The 18,455-nt window shown below is 48.3% G+C and overlaps 1 protein-coding gene across 4 annotated transcripts in view; it reads right to left on the bottom strand.

Moving 5' to 3' along the window:
- The window catches only part of LOC139250221 (uncharacterized), a 118,300-nt gene that overhangs the window by 54,377 nt on the left and 45,468 nt on the right, over window positions 1–18,455 (bottom strand). For 3 of the 4 annotated variants that reach the window (XM_070872717.1, XM_070872714.1, XM_070872715.1), the window contains exons 3-5: window positions 14,261–14,374; window positions 5,298–5,333; window positions 4,916–4,948 (exon numbers count right to left, since the gene is read on the bottom strand). In XM_070872717.1, the coding sequence (XP_070728818.1) occupies window positions 4,916–4,948; window positions 5,298–5,333; window positions 14,261–14,291 (100 nt within the window). In that variant the 5' untranslated portion in view covers window positions 14,292–14,374. The remainder of the gene's footprint in view (window positions 1–4,915; window positions 4,949–5,297; window positions 5,334–14,260; window positions 14,375–18,455) is intronic. The other variant, XM_070872716.1, reaches the window with a different exon arrangement.

Here is an 18,455-nt window from a genome sequence, read left to right as displayed (position 1 = left end):
GAAGGACCTTCGAGAAGGCTAGAAATCTGCTTTGTTCCAACAAATTGCTGGTACATTATGACTCGTGCAAGCGTTTAGTATTGGTCTGTGACGCTTCATCACATGGGGTTGGTTGCGTGCTCCAAAAATCCAATGAGTTGGGCAAACTACAACCTGTTGCGTAAGCGTCGAGAAGCATGTCTAAAGCGGAAAGAGCCTATGGCATGGTAGAGAAAGAAGCTTTAACCTACGTTTATGGGGTTAAAAAAATGCACCAGTATCTGTTTGGGCTTCGTTTCGAGCTTGAAACTGATTTGTTTTCCGAGCATAGAGGTATCAATACCAATGCTTCGTCCCGCATCCAGAGGTGGGCGCTGACATTATCTACCTATGATTATGTCATTCGCCATAAACCTGGCACCGAGAATTGTGCCGATGCATTGAGTCGTTTACCATTGCCCATGCCACAGCCCGTAGACCTACTGTTGGTCATGGATGCCTTTGAGAGTGAAGGGTCGCCTCTCACTGCTCAACAAGTTAGGACCTGGACCAGCCAGGATCCAATCTTACTGGTTGTAAAATGTCCTTAGTGGTGATTGGTCGGCCATTCCCAGGGAAGCGTGTGATGAGACCAAAACTTATAACCGTCGCAAAGATGAACTATTCATTCAGTCTGATTGTTTGCTATAGGGTAGTCGTATTGTTGTGCTCAAGAAAGGCAGGGAGAGATTTGTACGGGATTTACACAGTACCCATCCCGGTATTGTGATGATGAAGGCCATTGCCAGGTCTCACGTTTGGTGGCCTGGCATTGATTCTGATTTGGAGTCATGTGTGCATCAGTGAAAAACTTCCATGCAGTTAAGCAATGCACCAGTGGAATCTCTGCTAAATCTGTGGTCATGGCCATCCAAACCATGGTTGAGGATCCACATTGACTATGCAGGTCCTTTCCTGGGCACAATGTTTTTGGTGGTGGTGGATGCATATTCCAAATGGATAGAATGTGTAATCATGTCGTCCAGCACATCCACAGCCACCATTGAGAGCCTTCGTGCCATGTTCGCCACTCGTGGTCTGCCCGACATCGTTGTGTGCGACAACGGATCGTGGTTCACGAGTTTGGAGTTTCAAGAGTTTATGAAACTCAATTGTATCAAGCACATAAGGTCAGCACCATTCAAACCCGCGTCCGATGGTCAAGCGGAGCAGGCCGTCTAAACCATCAAGCAGAGCCTGAAACGCATAACTCACGGTTCTTTGCAGACTCGCTTGTCACTCATACTGCTTAGTTACAGGACGAGATCCCACACGCTTACCGGGATCCCCCCTGCTGAACTGTTGATGAAGAGAGGTCTCAAGACCAGGCTCTCGCTTGTCCACCCTGATCGTAACGATCACGTCGAAAACAGACGTCAACATCAGAAGTGGTACCATGATCGCACTGCCATGTCATGCGACATCTCTATTAATGATCCTGTGTATGTGCTAAATTATGGTCAAGGCCCCAAGTGGGTCACTGGCACTGTTACGGCCAAGGAGCGTAACAGGGTGCTTATTGTCAGGCTCACTAATGGGCAAACATAGAAACATAGAAACATAGAAACTAGGTGCAGGAGTAGGCCATTCGGCCCTTCTAGCCTGCACCGCCATTCAATGAGTTCATGGCTGAACATTCAACTTCAGTACCCCATTCCTGCTTTCTCGCCATACCCCTTGATCCCCCTAGCAGTAAGGACCTCATCTAACTCCTTTTTGAATATATTTAGTGAATTGGCCTCAACAACTTTCTGTGGTAGAGAATTCCACAGGTTCACCACTCTCTGGGTGAAGAAGTTCCTCCGCATCTCGGTCCTAAATGGCTTACCCCTTATCCTTAGACTGTGACCCCTGGTTCTGGACTTCCCCAACATTGGGAACATTCTTCCTGCATCTAACCTGTCTAACCCCGTCAGAATTTTATATGTTTCTATGAGGTCCCCTCTCATTCTTCTGAACTCCAGTGAATACAAGCCCAGTTGATCCAGTCTTTCTTGATAGGTCAGTCCCGCCATCCCGGGAATCAGTCTGGTGAACCTTCGCTGCACTCCCTCAATAGCAAGAATGTCCTTCCTCAGGTTAGGAGACCAAAACTGTACACAATACTCCAGGTGTGGCCTCACCAATGCCCTGTACAACTGTAGCAACACCTCCCTGCCCCTGTACTCAAATCCCCTTGCTATGAAGGCCAACATGCCATTTGCTTTCTTAACCGCCTGCTGCACCTGCATGCCAACCTTCAATGACTGATGTACCATGACACCCAGGTCTCTTTGCACCTCCCCTTTTCCTAATCTGTCACCATTCAGATAATAGTCTGTCTCTCTGTTTTTACCACCAAAGTGGATAACCTCACATTTATCCACATTATACTTCATCTGCCATGCATTTGCCCACTCACCTAACCTATCCAAGTCGCTCTGCAGCCTCACAGCATCCTCCTCGCAGCTCACACTGCCACCCAACTTAGTGTCATCCGCAAATTTGGAGATACTACATTTAATCCCCTCATCTAAATCATTAATGTACAGTGTAAACAGCTGGGGCCCCAGCACAGAACCTTGCGGTACCCCACTAGTCACTGCCTGCCATTCTGAAAAGTCCCCATTTACTCCTACTCTTTGCTTCCTGTCTGACAACCAGTTCTCAATCCATGTCAGTACACTACCCCCAATCCCATTTGCACATCAATCTCTTGTGTGGGACCTTGTCGAACGCCTTCTGAAAGTCCAAATATACCACATCAACTGGTTCTCCCTTGTCCACTCTACTGGAAACATCCTCAAAAAATTCCAGAAGATTTCCCTTTCACAAATCCATGCTGACTTGGACCTATCATGTCACCTCTTTCCAAATGCACTGCTATGACATCCTTAATAATTGATTCCATCATTTTACCCACTACCGATGTCAGGCTGACCGGTCTATAATTCCCTGTTTTCTCTCTCCCTCCTTTTTTAAAAAGTGGGGTTACATTGGCTACCCTCCACTCCATAGGAACTGATCCAGAGTCAATGGAATGTTGGAAAATGACTGTCAACGCATCCACTATTTCCAAGGCCACCTCCTTAAGGAGGCACCTTGATCAAACAAAATTGCGGCACACAGACGAACCGGAACAGCTTGAAGACGACGCCACATATGATCAACAGATTCATATTCAGCCATCAGAAGACCCTGTTGTTGTCAATGAATCTGGACCTTCAATCCCCGACATGGACAGTACCACTCCCATTAGATCGGCTACCCAGCCTCAAGTCATGAATGACTCGGAGAGCTCACCCAGATCTGGAATTGAACTGAGACGATCAACTAGGAAGCGAAAAGCCCCAGACCATCTCTATTTGTAAATAGGACTGATACCAAGATCTTGGGGGGGCGAGGGGGGGGGGGGGGAATGATGTGATGTAGGTATGCCTGGGTTTACCTGCCACCAGGAGGAGCAACTGTTGGAGGTCATTGGGCCACAGACAAACACGTGCAGCCCTTGTATATAAAGAAAGCCTCCATGTTTAATCCTCACTTTGCGAGCAAATAAAGTAGAGTCAGGTCGCACCTGATTGAGTTCACGGTACTAAGCCTATTGAGTTATTGCATATGTAACATCGGCACAGTGATACGATTATAAGGGTTTTCACGGAGACCAAAGTCTGTTCAATGCCTCTCCACCATCATCCAGCTGGGTGGGACTGCACTCGCCTGGTTCCATTCTTATCCATCTATCATAGCCAGAGAATCACCTGCAACGGCTTCTCTTCCTGTCCCCGCACCGTTACCTCTGGTGTCCCACAAGGATTTATCCTTGGCCTCCTCCTATTTCTCATCTGCATGTTGCCCCTTGGCGACATCATCTAGAAACACAGCATCTGTTTCCACATGTACGCTGACGACACCCAGCTCTACCTCACTACCACTCCTCTCGACCCCTCCATGGTCTCGAAATTGTCAGACTGCTTGTCCAACATCCATTTCTGGATGAGCAGAAATTTTCTCCAATTGAAATTGGGAAGACCGAAGCCATTGTTTTCGGTCCCCGCCACAAACTCCGTTCTCCAGCCTCCGATTCCATCCCTCTCCCTAACTCTTATCTGAGGCTGAACCAGACTGTTCGCAACCAGGGTGTCATATTTAATCCTGAAATGAGCTTCCGGCCACATATCCGCGGCATAACTAAGACGGCGTATTTCCACTTCCGTAACATTGCCCGTCTCCGCCCCTTGCCTCAGCTCATCCGCTGCTGAAGCCCTCATCCGTGCCTTTGTTACTGCTAGACTATTCCAACGCACTCCTGGCTGGCCTCCCACATTCTACCCGACATAAACTAGAGGTGATCCAAAACACGCGGCCCCATGTCCTAACTCGCACCCAGTCACGCTCACCCATCACCTCCTGTGCTTGCTCACTTACATTGGCTCCCGGTTGAGCAATGACTCGATTTCAAAATTCTTATCCTTATTTTCAAATCCTTCCATGGCCCCTTGCCAGCTGCCTACCTTTGTAGTCTCCTCCAGCCTCACAACCCCACGAGATGTCTGTGCTCCTCTAATTTTGCTCTCTTGAGAATCCCTGCTTATAATCGCTCCACCATTGGTGGCCATGCCTTCTGTTGCCTGGGCCCTAAGCTCTGGAACTTGCTGCCTAAACCTCTCTGCCTCGCTACCTCTCTTTCCTCCTTCAAGACGCTCCTTAAAACCTACCTCTTTGACCAAGGGGGTCACCTGCCCTAATTTCTCTTTATGTGGCTCAGTGTCAAATTTGTAGTACTCCTGTGAAGCGCTTCAGGATGTTTCACTACTGTGTGAGAATTGGTTGTTGAGTTTACTTGACATTGCAACAGAGGATTTGATTGGTTGGGAATGGCCTTCTCATGTTGCAGAAATGGAATCTTTTTCTTTACCTGCAGATACATGACCAGGTGGTGGGCCGTATTCTGTGGATACAAAACACATTTATTAATCGCCACAGTGCAATACTGAGGAACTGGGAAATTGTGGGAGATGCGATTGTTCAGTTAAGATATTAAACCCCGGTCCTATCTGCCTTGTTAGGTAGATGTAAAAGATCCGATTGGAAGTGTTTGAACAAATCAGGTATTTTCTTCCCAGTGTCCTACCCATTATTTCATCTTCAACCCAAAGCAGATGGACTGGCCAATTATATTCATCCTGGCACTGTACTGTGTGAGGATTGGTTGTTGTGTTTACATGTCATTGCTACAGAGGGTTTGATTGGTTGGGAATGGCCTTCCAATGTTGTATAAAATTAATCTTTGTCTTTACCTGTTACCGTCTCATGAACAGGTTGCCCGCCATATCCTATGGGTACAAAACACATTTATTAATGGGCACAATGATACGATTATAAGGCTTTTCACGGACACCAAAGTCCGTTCAACTCTTTAAATCTACCACACGCAATCTAAAAATGTCTTCTCTTCCACAAATTCCCTCTTACCAACATCACACGCAAAAGATATTCAGGGCGTGCTGTTAGTATGTCTGAAGTACAGAACTCCCTCGGTAAAAATATCCATCAACACACCCTGAAACGTCATTGACCCCGAGCAGTTTCCTATTTGACCTATTTGAAAGCTCTGAAATTTGGAAGGGTTGAATAGCAGAGTACAAATCCTTCACACAGTGCCAACAGTGACTACACTTCAAAAGTACTTCATTGGCTGTAAAGGGCTTTGCGACATCTGATGGTCGTGAAAGGCGCTATATCAATGCAAGTCTTTCTTTCTCATACATCAGAGCAAATAACTTCTCCCCACTATATTAATGGAGGAACAAAACTATTTAAGATAAATGCGTGGTTGAGGGGACTTTATGAAATATTTGTCCATTAGGATCACATGGGACCTAGGGGTTCTGGTGCATGAAACACAAAAGGATAGCATGCAGGTACAGCAAGTGATCAGGAAGGCCAATGGTATCTTGGCCTTTATTGTAAAGGGGATGGAATATAAAAGCAGGGAAGTCTTGCTACAGTTATACAGGGTATTGGTGAGGCCACACCTGGAGTACTGCGTACAGTTTTGATTTCCATATTTACGAAAGGATATATTTGCTTTGGAGGCAATTCAGAGAAGGTTCACTCGGTTGATTCTGGAGATGAAGGGGTTGACTTATGAGGAAAGGTCGAGTAGGTTGGACCTCTACTCATTGGAATTCAGAAGAATGAGAGGTGATCTTATCGAAATGTGTAAGATTATGAGGGGGCTTGACAAGGTGGATGCAAAGAGGATGTTTCCACTGATAGGGTAGACTAGAACTGGTGGACATGATCTTAGAATAAGGTGCCACCCATTTAAAACTGAGATGAGGAGGAATTTCTTCTCTGAGAGGATTGTAAATCTGTGGAATTTGCTGCCTCAGAGAGCTGTGGAAGCTGGAACATTGAATATATTTAAGACAGAGATGAACAGTTTCTTAACCGATAAGGGATTAAGGGGTTATGGGGAGCGGGCAGGGAAATGGAGCTGAATCCATGATCGGATCAGCCATGATCGTATTAAATGGTGGAGCAGGCTCGAGGGGCCGTGTGACTCCTGCTCCTATTTCTTATGTTCTTATGTAAATATTTGGCCATTAGGATCACATGTAACTTCAGACCCAGGAGCTTGTTCCACACGGCCATGATCAACGGCAGCTTGCCCTATAGCACTGTTGTTTCATTAGAGAAGGATGCTGATTTTTGCTTGTTGACATCTTCAAAGGGACCCGGGCGTACTTTTGTCTGGAAGTAAGATTGAGGGTTTTAAATATTACCAGCAATGCTCCTGCGTGCCATAGTGTGCTGGTTCGGGATTGGAATATTAAAAGCAGTTTGGTTAGGCACAGGACTAGCCCTTTGGGACTGAAATTGAACTTCGACAGAGGTATGGATCGGGCAGTAGTGGAATGGCCGCCTGTTGTACACCCCTGTCCGATTTTCCATTCCATTCAAGTCAATAGCGAGCAAAATTGGATGGGGTTTGTAAGAGGCAGCCAATCTGCTCCCGTCCTGTTAGCGCTGCCGGCAAAGTTGAATTTCACCACCACAATGGCAAAATTCAATATTAAATTGTGGTAGAAAAACTGAGCATGAAAGGGGTCAGATCCCAACAAGATCGTTAATCAGACTTGAGGAATGGATGCTGCCACCACTACTGGTCTGGAGTCCACATGTATCCTGTCCCAAAGGAGATGCCTGACTTTTAGAGCCTGCAGATGTAGGGTTCGTCAGAGAAATGGGGGATGGGGAATAAATGTGACCATGGCTTCTTGCTGTGTATGCTGTGTGTCATCAAGATCCACGGCATGGCCCTGGACAACGCGGACTACTTTCCATACCTTGGGAGCCTATTGTCAGAAAAGGCAGAAATCGACAACGAGATTCAACACCGCCTCCAGTGCGCTAGTGCAGCCTTCGGCCGCCTGAGGAAGAGAGTGTTTGAAGATCAGGCCCTCAAATCTGGCACCAAGCTTCATGGTCTACAGGACTGTAGTGATGCCCGCCCTCCTGTATGGCTCAGAGACATGGACCATATACAGTAGACACCTCAATTCGCCGGAGAAATATCACCAATGATGTCTCCGCAAGATCCTGCAAATATTCTGGGAGGACAGACGCATCAACGTCAGTGTTCTCGATCAGGCCAACATCCACAGCATTGAAGCACTGACCACACTCGACCAGCTCCGTTGGGCGGGCCACATCATCCGCATGCCCCGACCGAGACTCCCAAAGCAAGCGCTCTACTCTGAACTCCTACACGGCAAGCGAGCCCCCAGGTGGGCAGAGGAAACGTTTCAAGGACACCCTCAAAGCCTCCTTGATAAAATGCAACATCCCCACCGACACCTGGCAGTCCCTGGCCAAAGACCTCCCTAAGTGGAGGAAGAGCATCCGGGAGGTCGCTGATCACCTCGATTCTCGTTGCCGAGAGCATGCAGAAAACAAGCGCAGGCAGCGGAAGGAGCATGCGGCAAACCAGACTCCCCACCCACCCTTTCCTCCAGCCACTGTCTGTCCCACCTGTGACAGAGACTGTAATTCCTGTATTGGACTGTACAGTCACCTGAGAACTCACTTTTAGAGTGGAAACAAGTCTTCCTCGATTTCGAGGGACTGCCTATGATGATACCGCATCAAACAGCAGCTCAAAGCGCTGGGAGGTGGTGTCAGAGTTAGAAGGACAAATATTCTGGCTCGTACCTCTGACTGCCACCAAGCGGTAAATCTTCGGATAAGTCGAGGTGCCCTCCCCAATTTCCCGCTGAGGGCAATTTCGGCCCCACAGCCTCCTAACACAGCGAAGAGAGTACCATCACCAAGGATAACTGCCGCTCACATCAAGATTGGGGCGATTCTTCTTTCACTCTCAGCTTTGAGTCAGTGGAGAAACCCAACAGAGACAAGTGGTTGGATTTTCGGCTCATTTGAACCTCACATAGCACCCCAGAGGGGCACTAAATGCTGTTTTGGGGCATTATGCCAGGCATTCAGGATTGAGCGTCCCACCGGAAGATTCGGCTATTAGTTTGCGCCCTGCATTTTTCCACCAAAGTGAGTTCTCTGGTACTTCACAGTCCAATACTGGAATTACAGTCTCTGTCACAGGTGGGACAGACAGTGGTTGGAGGAAAGGTGTTAAGTCCTGACTCGAATGTACTGACTTACATGAGACACATGCTGAAGTCAAGGTCACTCAGAACCTGCACCTTTAATTCCAGCTCTCCAGTGCTGCACTTGCCTGAGACCTCCCTTTATATACCACAGTGGGACAGGTATGGAGTGTCCCCTGCAAGTGCACCCCTGGTGGTAAGGTATGCTTATTGTTACAGGTCATATCCAGTTACAGTCATGTACAACATGGTAAGATACAGTTATATACAGTAATGTGAGATACATGACATCACCCTCCCCCAAGGTCTTATTGCCTTTATAGATTCAATCTCTCAGGTGGTCTGCGCTCTCGCATGGAGCGTCTTAGTTGTGGTTCAGTTGTTTGCCTTGGTGCCTGTTTTTCATTCGGTGTGATTGCTGGTATCTCACCTGGGCTGTCTGTTTCGTTCGGTGTGATTGCTGATATCTCGCCTGGGCTGTCTGTTGAGACTGCCCTTTCCTCCGGTTATTCCACCTATCTGTCCACAGGTGTGGTGTGAGTTCCACATTGTAGTCTGCCTCTGGTTCTTCAGTGTTATCAGTGAATCTACTTTTTACTTAGTCTACATGCCTCCGGCAGGTTTGGCCATTGTCCATTTGTACAACCAGTAGCCTGTTTCCCTCTTTGTCTGTTACTGTCCCTGCAAGCCATTTGGGACCCCGGTCATAGTTTAGCACAAACACTTTGTCCCCCATCTCATTCCATCTCCCCCTCGAATTTCGGTCATGGTACTCGGTTAGCTTTTGACGCTTAGCCTCAACAATTTCATGCATGTCTGGGAGGATTAAAGAGAGACTGGTCTTTAAGGTTCGTTTCATCAATAGTTGCGTGGGGGGAACCCCAGTCAACGAATGCGGACGAGATCTGTATGCCAGCGGCAGTCGCGACAGGCGGCTCTGCAGCGTGGGACCTTGGATTCTGAGCATGCCTTGTTTAATGATCTGCACTGCTCGCTCCGCCTGGCCATTGGAGGCCGGCTTGAAAGGTGCCGTCTTAACGTGATTTATACCGTGGTCAACTATAAAATCGTGAAATTCTGCGCTGGTGAAACACGGACCATTATCACTGACCAATATGTCAGGAATCCTATGCGTTGCAAACATGGTTCTAAGGCTCTGGAAAGTGACCTGGAGGCATAAGCAACGGGCTGCAATTTACTTGCATCATCGACGTGCTGTAAAACGCACCCGCCCCCGTACGCTGACGCATCACACGTAAGGACTAACTTTTTACCTGGGTCAAAAAAGGCTAAAACACTCTTGGAACATAGAAGGTTGCGTGCCTTATTGAAGGCGCGTTCTTGGGCGTCCCCCCAAAACCTATCGCACCCCTTTCTGAGTAGCATGTGGTGAGGCTCCAGCAGCGTGCTCAAGTTCTGCATAAAGTTCCCAAAGTAATTGAGTAGCCCGAGAAAGGCGCGCAGTTCCGAGACATTCCGGGGCCTGGATGCCAGGCAAATCGCTTTGGTTTTGGATTCGGTTGGGCGGATTCCATCAGCGGCAATCCTTCTGCCCAAAAATTCAACCTCAGGCGCGAGAAACAGACACTTGGATTTCTTAACTCTTCGGCCTACCCGATCCAATCGACTTAGTACTTCCTCAAGATTGCGGAGATGAGAGTCGGTGTCCCTGCCCGTGATGAGTATATCATCTTGAAACACAACCGTCTCCGGGATGGACTTGAGCAAACTCTCCATGTTGCGCTGGAATATAGCAGCTGCTGACCTGATGCCGAATGGGCAACGATTGTACACAAAAAGGCCTCGGTGTGTGTTGATGGTGGTCAGTAGCTTAGACTCTTCGGTCAGTTCTTGTGTCATATACACAGATGTGAGGTCAAGTTTCGAGAAAAGTTTTCCTCCAGCCAACATGGCAAATAGGTCCTCCGCTCTGGGCAGCGGGTATTGGTCCTCTAGGGAGACTATGTTTATGGTAGGCTTGTAATCCCCACAGATTCGCACGGATCCATCAGGCTTCATGACGGGGATGATGGGGCTTGCCCAATCGCTGAATTCCACGGGAGAAATTATGCCTTCCCGCAGAAGCCAGTCCAGTTCATTTTCAATCTTTTCCCTCATCACATAAGGCACAGCTCTAGCCTTATGATGGACCGGTCTGGCATTCTGTGTGATGTAGATTCTAACTTTAGCCTCTTTGAAGGTGCCCACACCTGGCTGAAAGAGATGTTCAAAACGGCTTAGAACTGTTGAGCAGGAGGTCCGTTCCTCTGACGACATGGCGTGAACATCATCCCATTTCCAATTAAGTTCTGCTAGCCAGCTTCTCCCCAACAGGGCTGGGAGATCCCCGGGGACAATCCACAGGGAAAGTCGGTTCACCATCCCTTTGTGTGTGACTGAGAGCATGGCGCTGCCGAGGACTGGGATGATTTCTTTAGTATAGGTCCTTAGTTTGGTGTCGATCTTTGTGAGTTTTGGTCTGTTGCTTTTGTGCGGCCACAGCTGTTCAAATTGTTGAACGCTCATGAGGGATTGACTGGCCCCCGTGTCCAGTTCATTGTTGACGGGTATCCCGTTGAGTAGAACCCTCATCATAATTGGAGGCGTCTTGGTATTAACCCGCTGTACCTCGGCGTCCCGTGCACTGTTCCAACCGTCTTCTGGTCCGCTTTCCGATCCTTCCGATTCGTATACCAGCTGAGCTGTTGTTTTTCTGCACATGCGAGCCAGATGCCCTGTGTAGTTGCAGTTTCTGCAAACGGCATGCTGAAATCGACACACCCTGGTTGAGTGCCTTCCCCCATATCTCCAACACAGACTGTTTCCATTGTTTCTGAAGGATGAGCTGCGTCTGGCTGATCGCCCTTGAGCGTCCCTCAATCTGTTGTTGATTGCTCGCATCGTGGGTTGATGAGATGTGATGGCCGTTCATGTGGCCCTGGATTTTGATGGCTTCTGGCGCCACTTTCTGCTGTTGAAGGCTTGCTCTCTGCCTTTGTCTGTGTGTGGGGGTTGCGGTTTGTTTCACAATGTGAACCCCTTGTTCCGATGCCTTGTTGGTTGTCGTACCCGAAGTATAGATCAGCCTCGTTTCTTCTTCGCCTGCCAAGAACGTCTGTGCGACCAGTGCTGCTGCCTCTAGAGTCAAGTTCTTAGTCTCTATAAGCTTTCGGAATATGCCTGCGTGGCCTATTCCTTCAATAAAAAAGTCTCTCAGTACTTCTCTCCTTAGTTCATCGAGGAACTCACATGAACTAGCCAGCCTCCGAAGTTCCGCCACGAAGTCGGGTATGCTTTGGCCCACACAGCGTCTGTAGTTGTAGAACCTGTGTCTAGCCATGTGTAGGCTGCTCGCTGGCTTCAGGTGGTCTCTCACCAGTGTACTCAACTCCTCAAACGATTTGCTTGCTGGTTTCTCGGGTGCCAGCAGGTCTTTCATTAAAGCGTATGTTTTCGAGCCACAGCTGGTCAAGAGATGGGCTCTTCTCTTGTCTGCCTTATCTTTGCCCAGCCAGTCTTTGGTCACAAAGCTTTGCTGGAGCCTTTCTATAAAGTCATCCCAATTGTCTCCAGCATTGTATTTCTCATCTGAGTTGTTGGTAACCATTCTGTGGATTCTGTGATCCCATAATTCGTCGCCACTGTTAAGTCCTGACTCGAATATACTGACTTGCATGAGACACATGCTGAAGTCAAGGTCACTCAGGACCTGCACCTTTAATTCCAGCTCTCCAGTGCTGCACTTGCCTGAGACCTCCCTTTATATACCTCAGTGGGACAGGTATGGAGTGTCTCCTGCAAGTGCACCCCTGGTGGTAAGGTATGCTTATTGTTACAGGTCATATCCAGTTACAGTCATGTATAGCATGGTAAGATACAGTTATATACAGTAATGTGAGATACATGACAAAAGGGTGGGTGGGGAATCTGGTTTGTTGCACGCTTCTTCCGCTGCCTGCACTTGTTTTCTGCATGCTCTCGGCGCCGAGACTCGAGGTGCTCAGCGCCGTCCCAGATGCACTTCCTCCATTTAGGGCGATCTTTGGCCAGGGACTCCCAGGTATCGGTGGGGATGTTGCATTTTATCAGGGAGGCTTTGAGGGTATCCTTGAAACATTTCCTCTGCCCACCTAAGGCTCGCTTGCCATGTAGGAGTTCCGAGTAGAGCGCTTGCTTTGGGAGTCTTGTGTCAAGTATGCGGACAATGTGGCCTGCCCAACGGAGCTGGTCGAGTGTGGTCAGTGCTTTGAAGCTGGGGATGTTGGCCTGATCAAGGACGCTAACATTGGTGCGTCTGTCCTCCCAAGGGATTTGCAGGATCTTGCGGAGGCGTCGGTGATATTTCTCCAGCGATTTGAGGTGTCTACTGTATATAGTTCATGTCTCTGAGTCGTACAGGTGGGCGGCTATCACTGCAGCCCTGTCGACCATGAGCTTGGTGCCGGGTTTGAGGGCCTGATCTTCAAACACACTTTTCCCTCCCTGGTTGCCCATTTTCCAGTTCTCGGTCCGTAGCCCTGTCGGTTACGGGACTTCAAGTGCATGTACAAGTACTTTTTAAATGTGATGAACGTTTCTGCCTCTACTAGCCTTTCAGACAGTGAGTTCCAGACCCCCATCACCCTCCTTCTACCACTTACTTTCAATCTTTGATGCCTTGGCCTCTCTGCTAGGGTAAATATGTCCTTCATATCCACTTTATCCAGGCGCCTCATAATTTTATGCGCCTCATAATTTTATACACCTCAATCAAGTTTACAGGGTAGATGCAGAGAGGATGTTTCCCCTCGTGGGGGAATCTAGAATGAGGGGGCATAGTTTCAGAATACGGAGGTCGGCCATTTAAAATGGGAATGAGGAGGAATTTCTTCTCTCACACGGTCGTGAATCTTTGGAATTCTCTAACCCCAGAGAGCTGTGGAGGCTGGGTCATTGAATATATTTAAGGTGGAGATAAACAGATTTTTGAATGATAAAGGAGTCGAGGGTTATGGGGAGCAGGCGGGGAAGTGGAGTTGAGACCAGGATCAGATCAGCCATGACCTTATTGAATGGTGGTGCAGGCTCGAGGGGCCGAATGGCAGACTCCTGCTCCTATTTCTTCTCTTTCTTATCTTACGTAAAACAATCCCAGGATATCGAATCTTTCCTCATAACTAAAATGTTCCCGTCCTGGCAACATCCTGGTAAATTTCCTCTGTGCCCTCTCCAGTGTGTAGGATTTCTTCCTACGGGCTTCGAACATCAAGACTTGAAAGAACATGGAGATTTTCCAGTGCAATGGACTTTTATTAAAAAGATTAAAATAACTATAAGTTCAACACTACTGCATACAGATTTAAAATCAAAAACCAAAACCACAAATCTCTAGCTTACCGATTTTAGATTCGCATACCCCAATTCTCCCAGTTGCTTGCAATTTAAACAACCTTAAACTTCGCAAAATATGTGCTGCTATGTTAATTGGTTATGCACAATTCTCCCGCAATGCATATATCCAACTGTTTCCAGTTATCCTATTCCCCAGTTACGTACAATTATTCCTACGTTAACTGGTCATGTCTTTCAGCAGCAACTATGCTAAAACTGGCTCAGTATAATTCAATGGGTGATCAGTCCATCCGAATATGTACCTTCCACGTGTTCGCTTCCAAGGGTTCCCATCCACGCGTTCCCTTCCACGTGTTCCCTTCCATGTGTTTGATGGCCGTCTTCCAACACCCCCTGCCACCATTCCGTTCCAAGCTCTGGAGAAAGAAAATTCCTTTGTTCAAAATTTGCTGGCGTTGTTTGAGGATGTAACGAGCAGTGTGCATAAGGGGGAACCAGTGGATGTGGTGTATTTGGATTTCCAGAAGGCATTCGATAAGATGCCATATAAATGGTTACAGCAGAAGATAAAAGCTCACTGGGTTGGGGGTAATATATTAGCATGGATAGAGGATTGGCTAACTAACAGAAAACAGAGAGTAGGGATAAACGGGTCATTTTCCAGATGGCAAACAGTGACTAGTGGAGTGCTGCAGGGATCTGTGCTGGGTCCTGAACTATTTACGATCTATGTTGGTGGCTTGGATGAGGGGACCGAGTATGGGTTTGCTGATGGTGCAGGGATGTGTGGGAGGGCGGATTGTGGGGAGGACACAGGGAATCTGCAAAGGGATATGGACGGGCTAGGTAAGTGGGTAAGGGTTTGGCAGATGGAGTATAATGTGGGAGGTGTGAGGTTGTCCACTTTGGCAAAAATAATAGAAAGGCAAATTATAACTTAAATGGAGAAAAATTGCAAAGTGCTGCAGTACAGAGGGACCTGGGGTCCATGTGCATGAAACACAAAAGGTTAGGTACAGCAAGTGATCAGGAAGGCCAATGGTATCTTGGTCTTTATTGCAAAGGAGATGGAGTATAAAAGCAGAGAAGTCTTGCTGCAACTGTACAGGCAATTGGTGAGGCCACACCTGGAGTGTTGGGTACAGTTTTGGTTTCCGTATTTAAGATGGGGATCATCATCATAGGCAGTCCCTCGAAACGAGGATGTCTTGCTTCCACGCCAAAAAAGGATGAGTTCACAGGTGTTTCAATGAAGGACCTAATATTTCAGGTCCTGAACTACATCCTGAAGGGTGGAAGATACCTGTGTGTGGATCTTTTTAAATGTGTGGTGGCCGTTGCACACCAGCCATCACACGGACTTGACAGAGCTAGATCTTGGTCCAGTGGCAAGGGTTAACCAAGACGACTGGAGACCACCTCTGCTGCGCGGACCTAGTACGCACACATATTGCAGTGTGGGCTGGGTCCGTGCTGCCCCTGGGCCCCTGGCCCCGAACTCACGCCTTTCCTGGGCCCTGATCACGTCCCTCTACAATCTCTCGCCGCTCCTTCGCCCCGACCTCGCCGCTCCTGCTGTACCTGACCACGCTCCAATCACTGACCTGGACTTTGATGACGTCGCTATTCGCTGCCGTTGCCCTGCTGCACCAGATCGCATAGTACCTTGCAGTGGCACGCTGCCCATGGCCGCCGCTCGCCACTCCTTTTATGGCCCCGATCTGCCGCTGATGGGTTTCTCTAAAGGAAGGATATACTTGCAGTGGAGGCTGTTCAGAGAAGATACACTAGATTGGCTCCGGAGATGAGGGGGTTTACTTATGAGGATGGGTTGAGCGGATTGGGCCGCTACACATTGGAGTTCAGAAGAATGAGAGGTGATCTTATTGATGCTGGGGGGGCTCAACTGGGTGGATGCAGAGAGGATGTTTCCACTTGTGGGGGAGTCTGGAACTGGGGGGCATGGTTTAGGAATGAGGGGTTGCCCAATTGGAACTGAGATGAGAGGGAATTTCTTCTCTCGAGGAGTCGTGGGTCTGTGGAATTCTCTGCCCCGGAGAGCTGTGGAGGCCGGGGCATTGAATGTGTTTGGGGTGGAGCTGGACAGATTTTTGAGCGATGGGGAAGGGGGGGGTTAAGGGAGCGGGCAGGGTGTGACATATTCCTTATGGCATCATGTACGTTGCAAAGTTTAATGTTGTTTAAATTGCAAGCAACTGGGAGAATTGGGGTATGTGAATCTAAAATCGGTAAGCTAGAGATTTATGGTTTTGGTTTTTGATTTTAAATCTGTATGCAGTAGTGTTGAACTTAGTCATTTTAATCTTTTTAATAAAAGTCCATTGCATTGGAAAATCACAAACACACAGACTTCCCAAGATGGCTGTTAACACAGGAACTTGTCACATGATCTGACCTGTTTATTCTTGTAAACAGAATTGGCTGGATTGCCACAATAGTTCACAAGGTGGAGCAGTAGTCCATAAGGTGGAATTATATTGCACAGGGAAGTAGAGTTGAGGCCATGACCATATTAAATGGCGGAGCAGGCTCGAGGGGCCAACTGGCCTCCTCCTGCTCCTATTTCTTATGTTCAAACAAATGATCCCGGTTAACAGTCAAATGTCCAGTTCTGTTTGGTTAGAGATCACGTGACAAGTTCTGGAATTCGCTGCCTCAGAGAGCTGTGGAAGCTGGTTCATTGAATCAATTTAAGACAGAGATAGACAGTTTCTTTATCGATGAGGGAATAAGGGGTTGTGGGGAGCGGGCAGGAAAGTGATCCGGAGTCTACAGGTAGACTTAGGTCTACAGGGCTGTAGTGATACCCGCCCTCCTATATGGCTCAGAGACGTGGACCATATACAGTAGACACCTCAAATTGCTGGAGAAATACCACCAGCGCTGCCTCTACAAGATCCTGCAAATCCCCTGGGAGGACAGATGCACCAACGTTAGCGTCCTCGATCAGGCCAACATCCCCAGCATCGAAGCACTGACCACACTCGACCAGCTCCATTGGGCGGGCCACATCGTCCGTATGCCCCGACACGAGACTCCCAAAGCAAGCGCTCTACTCGGAGCTCGTGCACGGCAAGTGAGCCCCCAGGTGGGCAGAGGAAACGTTTCAAGGACACCTTCAAAGCCTCCTTGATAAAATGCAACATCCCCACCGACACCTGGCAGTCCCTGGCCAAAGACCTCCCTAAGTGGAGGAAGAGCATCCAGGAGGGCGCTGAGCACCTCGAGTCTTGTCGTCAAGAGCATGCAGAAAACAAGCGCAGGCAGCGGAAGGAGCATGCGGCATACCAGACTCCCCACCCTCCCGTTCCTTCAACCACTGTCTGTCCCACCTGTGACAGAGACTGTAATTCACGTATTGGACTGTACAGTTACCTGAGAACTCACTTCTGGAGTGGAAGCAAGTCTTCCTCGATTTCAAGGGACTGCCTATGATGATGATGGACCTGAGTCCATGATTGGATCAGCCATGATCGTATTAAACAGCGGAGCAGGCTCAAGGGGCCGTATGGCCGACTCCTGCTCCTATTTCTTATGATCTTATGCCTACCAGCTCATTTGTCTCATTCACTAGACTTATTCACCGTTGCTTGCCCTGCCTACAGATGCCTGTAGAGGACACCGTACTGGATCAGATGCCCGATGACAGCAAGTCTACCCTCAAAAGCTTGCGAAAACTCTGTGGACAGAGGTAGTGATCCTGTTTTCGAGGCATTCTATCAGACCAACTGCTGTAACAGCAGGAATCCAGTCGAATGGCCGAGGGCGTTTGCAAAATCACGGTCTTGACACACTATTCCGGGGGAGCTGGTGCAGGGGGGTTGTGCAAAAGATCAAGAAATCTATTGGAACAGGAGGGTCAGTTAAAGTCAAGCATTTGGGCTCTTTCCAATATCACAACCTCCCGAGATCTCTGCGTTCCTCCAATTCTGCCGTCTTGAGCATACCTGATTATAATCGCTCAACCATTGGTTGCCGTGCCTTCTGTTGCCTGGGCCCCAAGCGCTGGAACACCCTGCCTAAACCTCTCCACTTCGCTACATCTCTTTTCTCATTTAAAACCGACCTCTTTGACCAAACTTGTGGTCACCTGCGCTAATTTCTCCTTATGTGGCTTGGTGTCAAATTTATCTGTTTGTATGTAACGTAGAAACATAGAAAATAAGTGCAGGAGTAGGCCATTCGGCCTTTTGAGCCTGCACCACCATTCAATAAGATCATGGCTGATCATTCACCTCAGTACCGCTTTCTTGCTTTCTCTCCATACCCCTTTGATCTCTTTAGCCGTAAGGGCCACATCTAACTCCCTCTTGAATATATCCAACGAAATGGCATCAACAACTCTCTGCGGTAGGGAATTCCACAGGTTAACAACTCTCTGAGTAAAGAAGTTTCTCCTCATCTCAGTCCTAAATGGCCTACCCCTTATCCTAAGACTATGTCCCCTGGTTCTGGATTTCCCCAACACCGGGAACA

The sequence above is a fragment of the Pristiophorus japonicus genome, unplaced genomic scaffold, assembly GCF_044704955.1.
Source record: "Pristiophorus japonicus isolate sPriJap1 unplaced genomic scaffold, sPriJap1.hap1 HAP1_SCAFFOLD_351, whole genome shotgun sequence".
Taxonomy (NCBI): domain Eukaryota; kingdom Metazoa; phylum Chordata; class Chondrichthyes; family Pristiophoridae; genus Pristiophorus; species Pristiophorus japonicus.
This window is presented reverse-complemented; position numbering and strand designations above follow the sequence as displayed.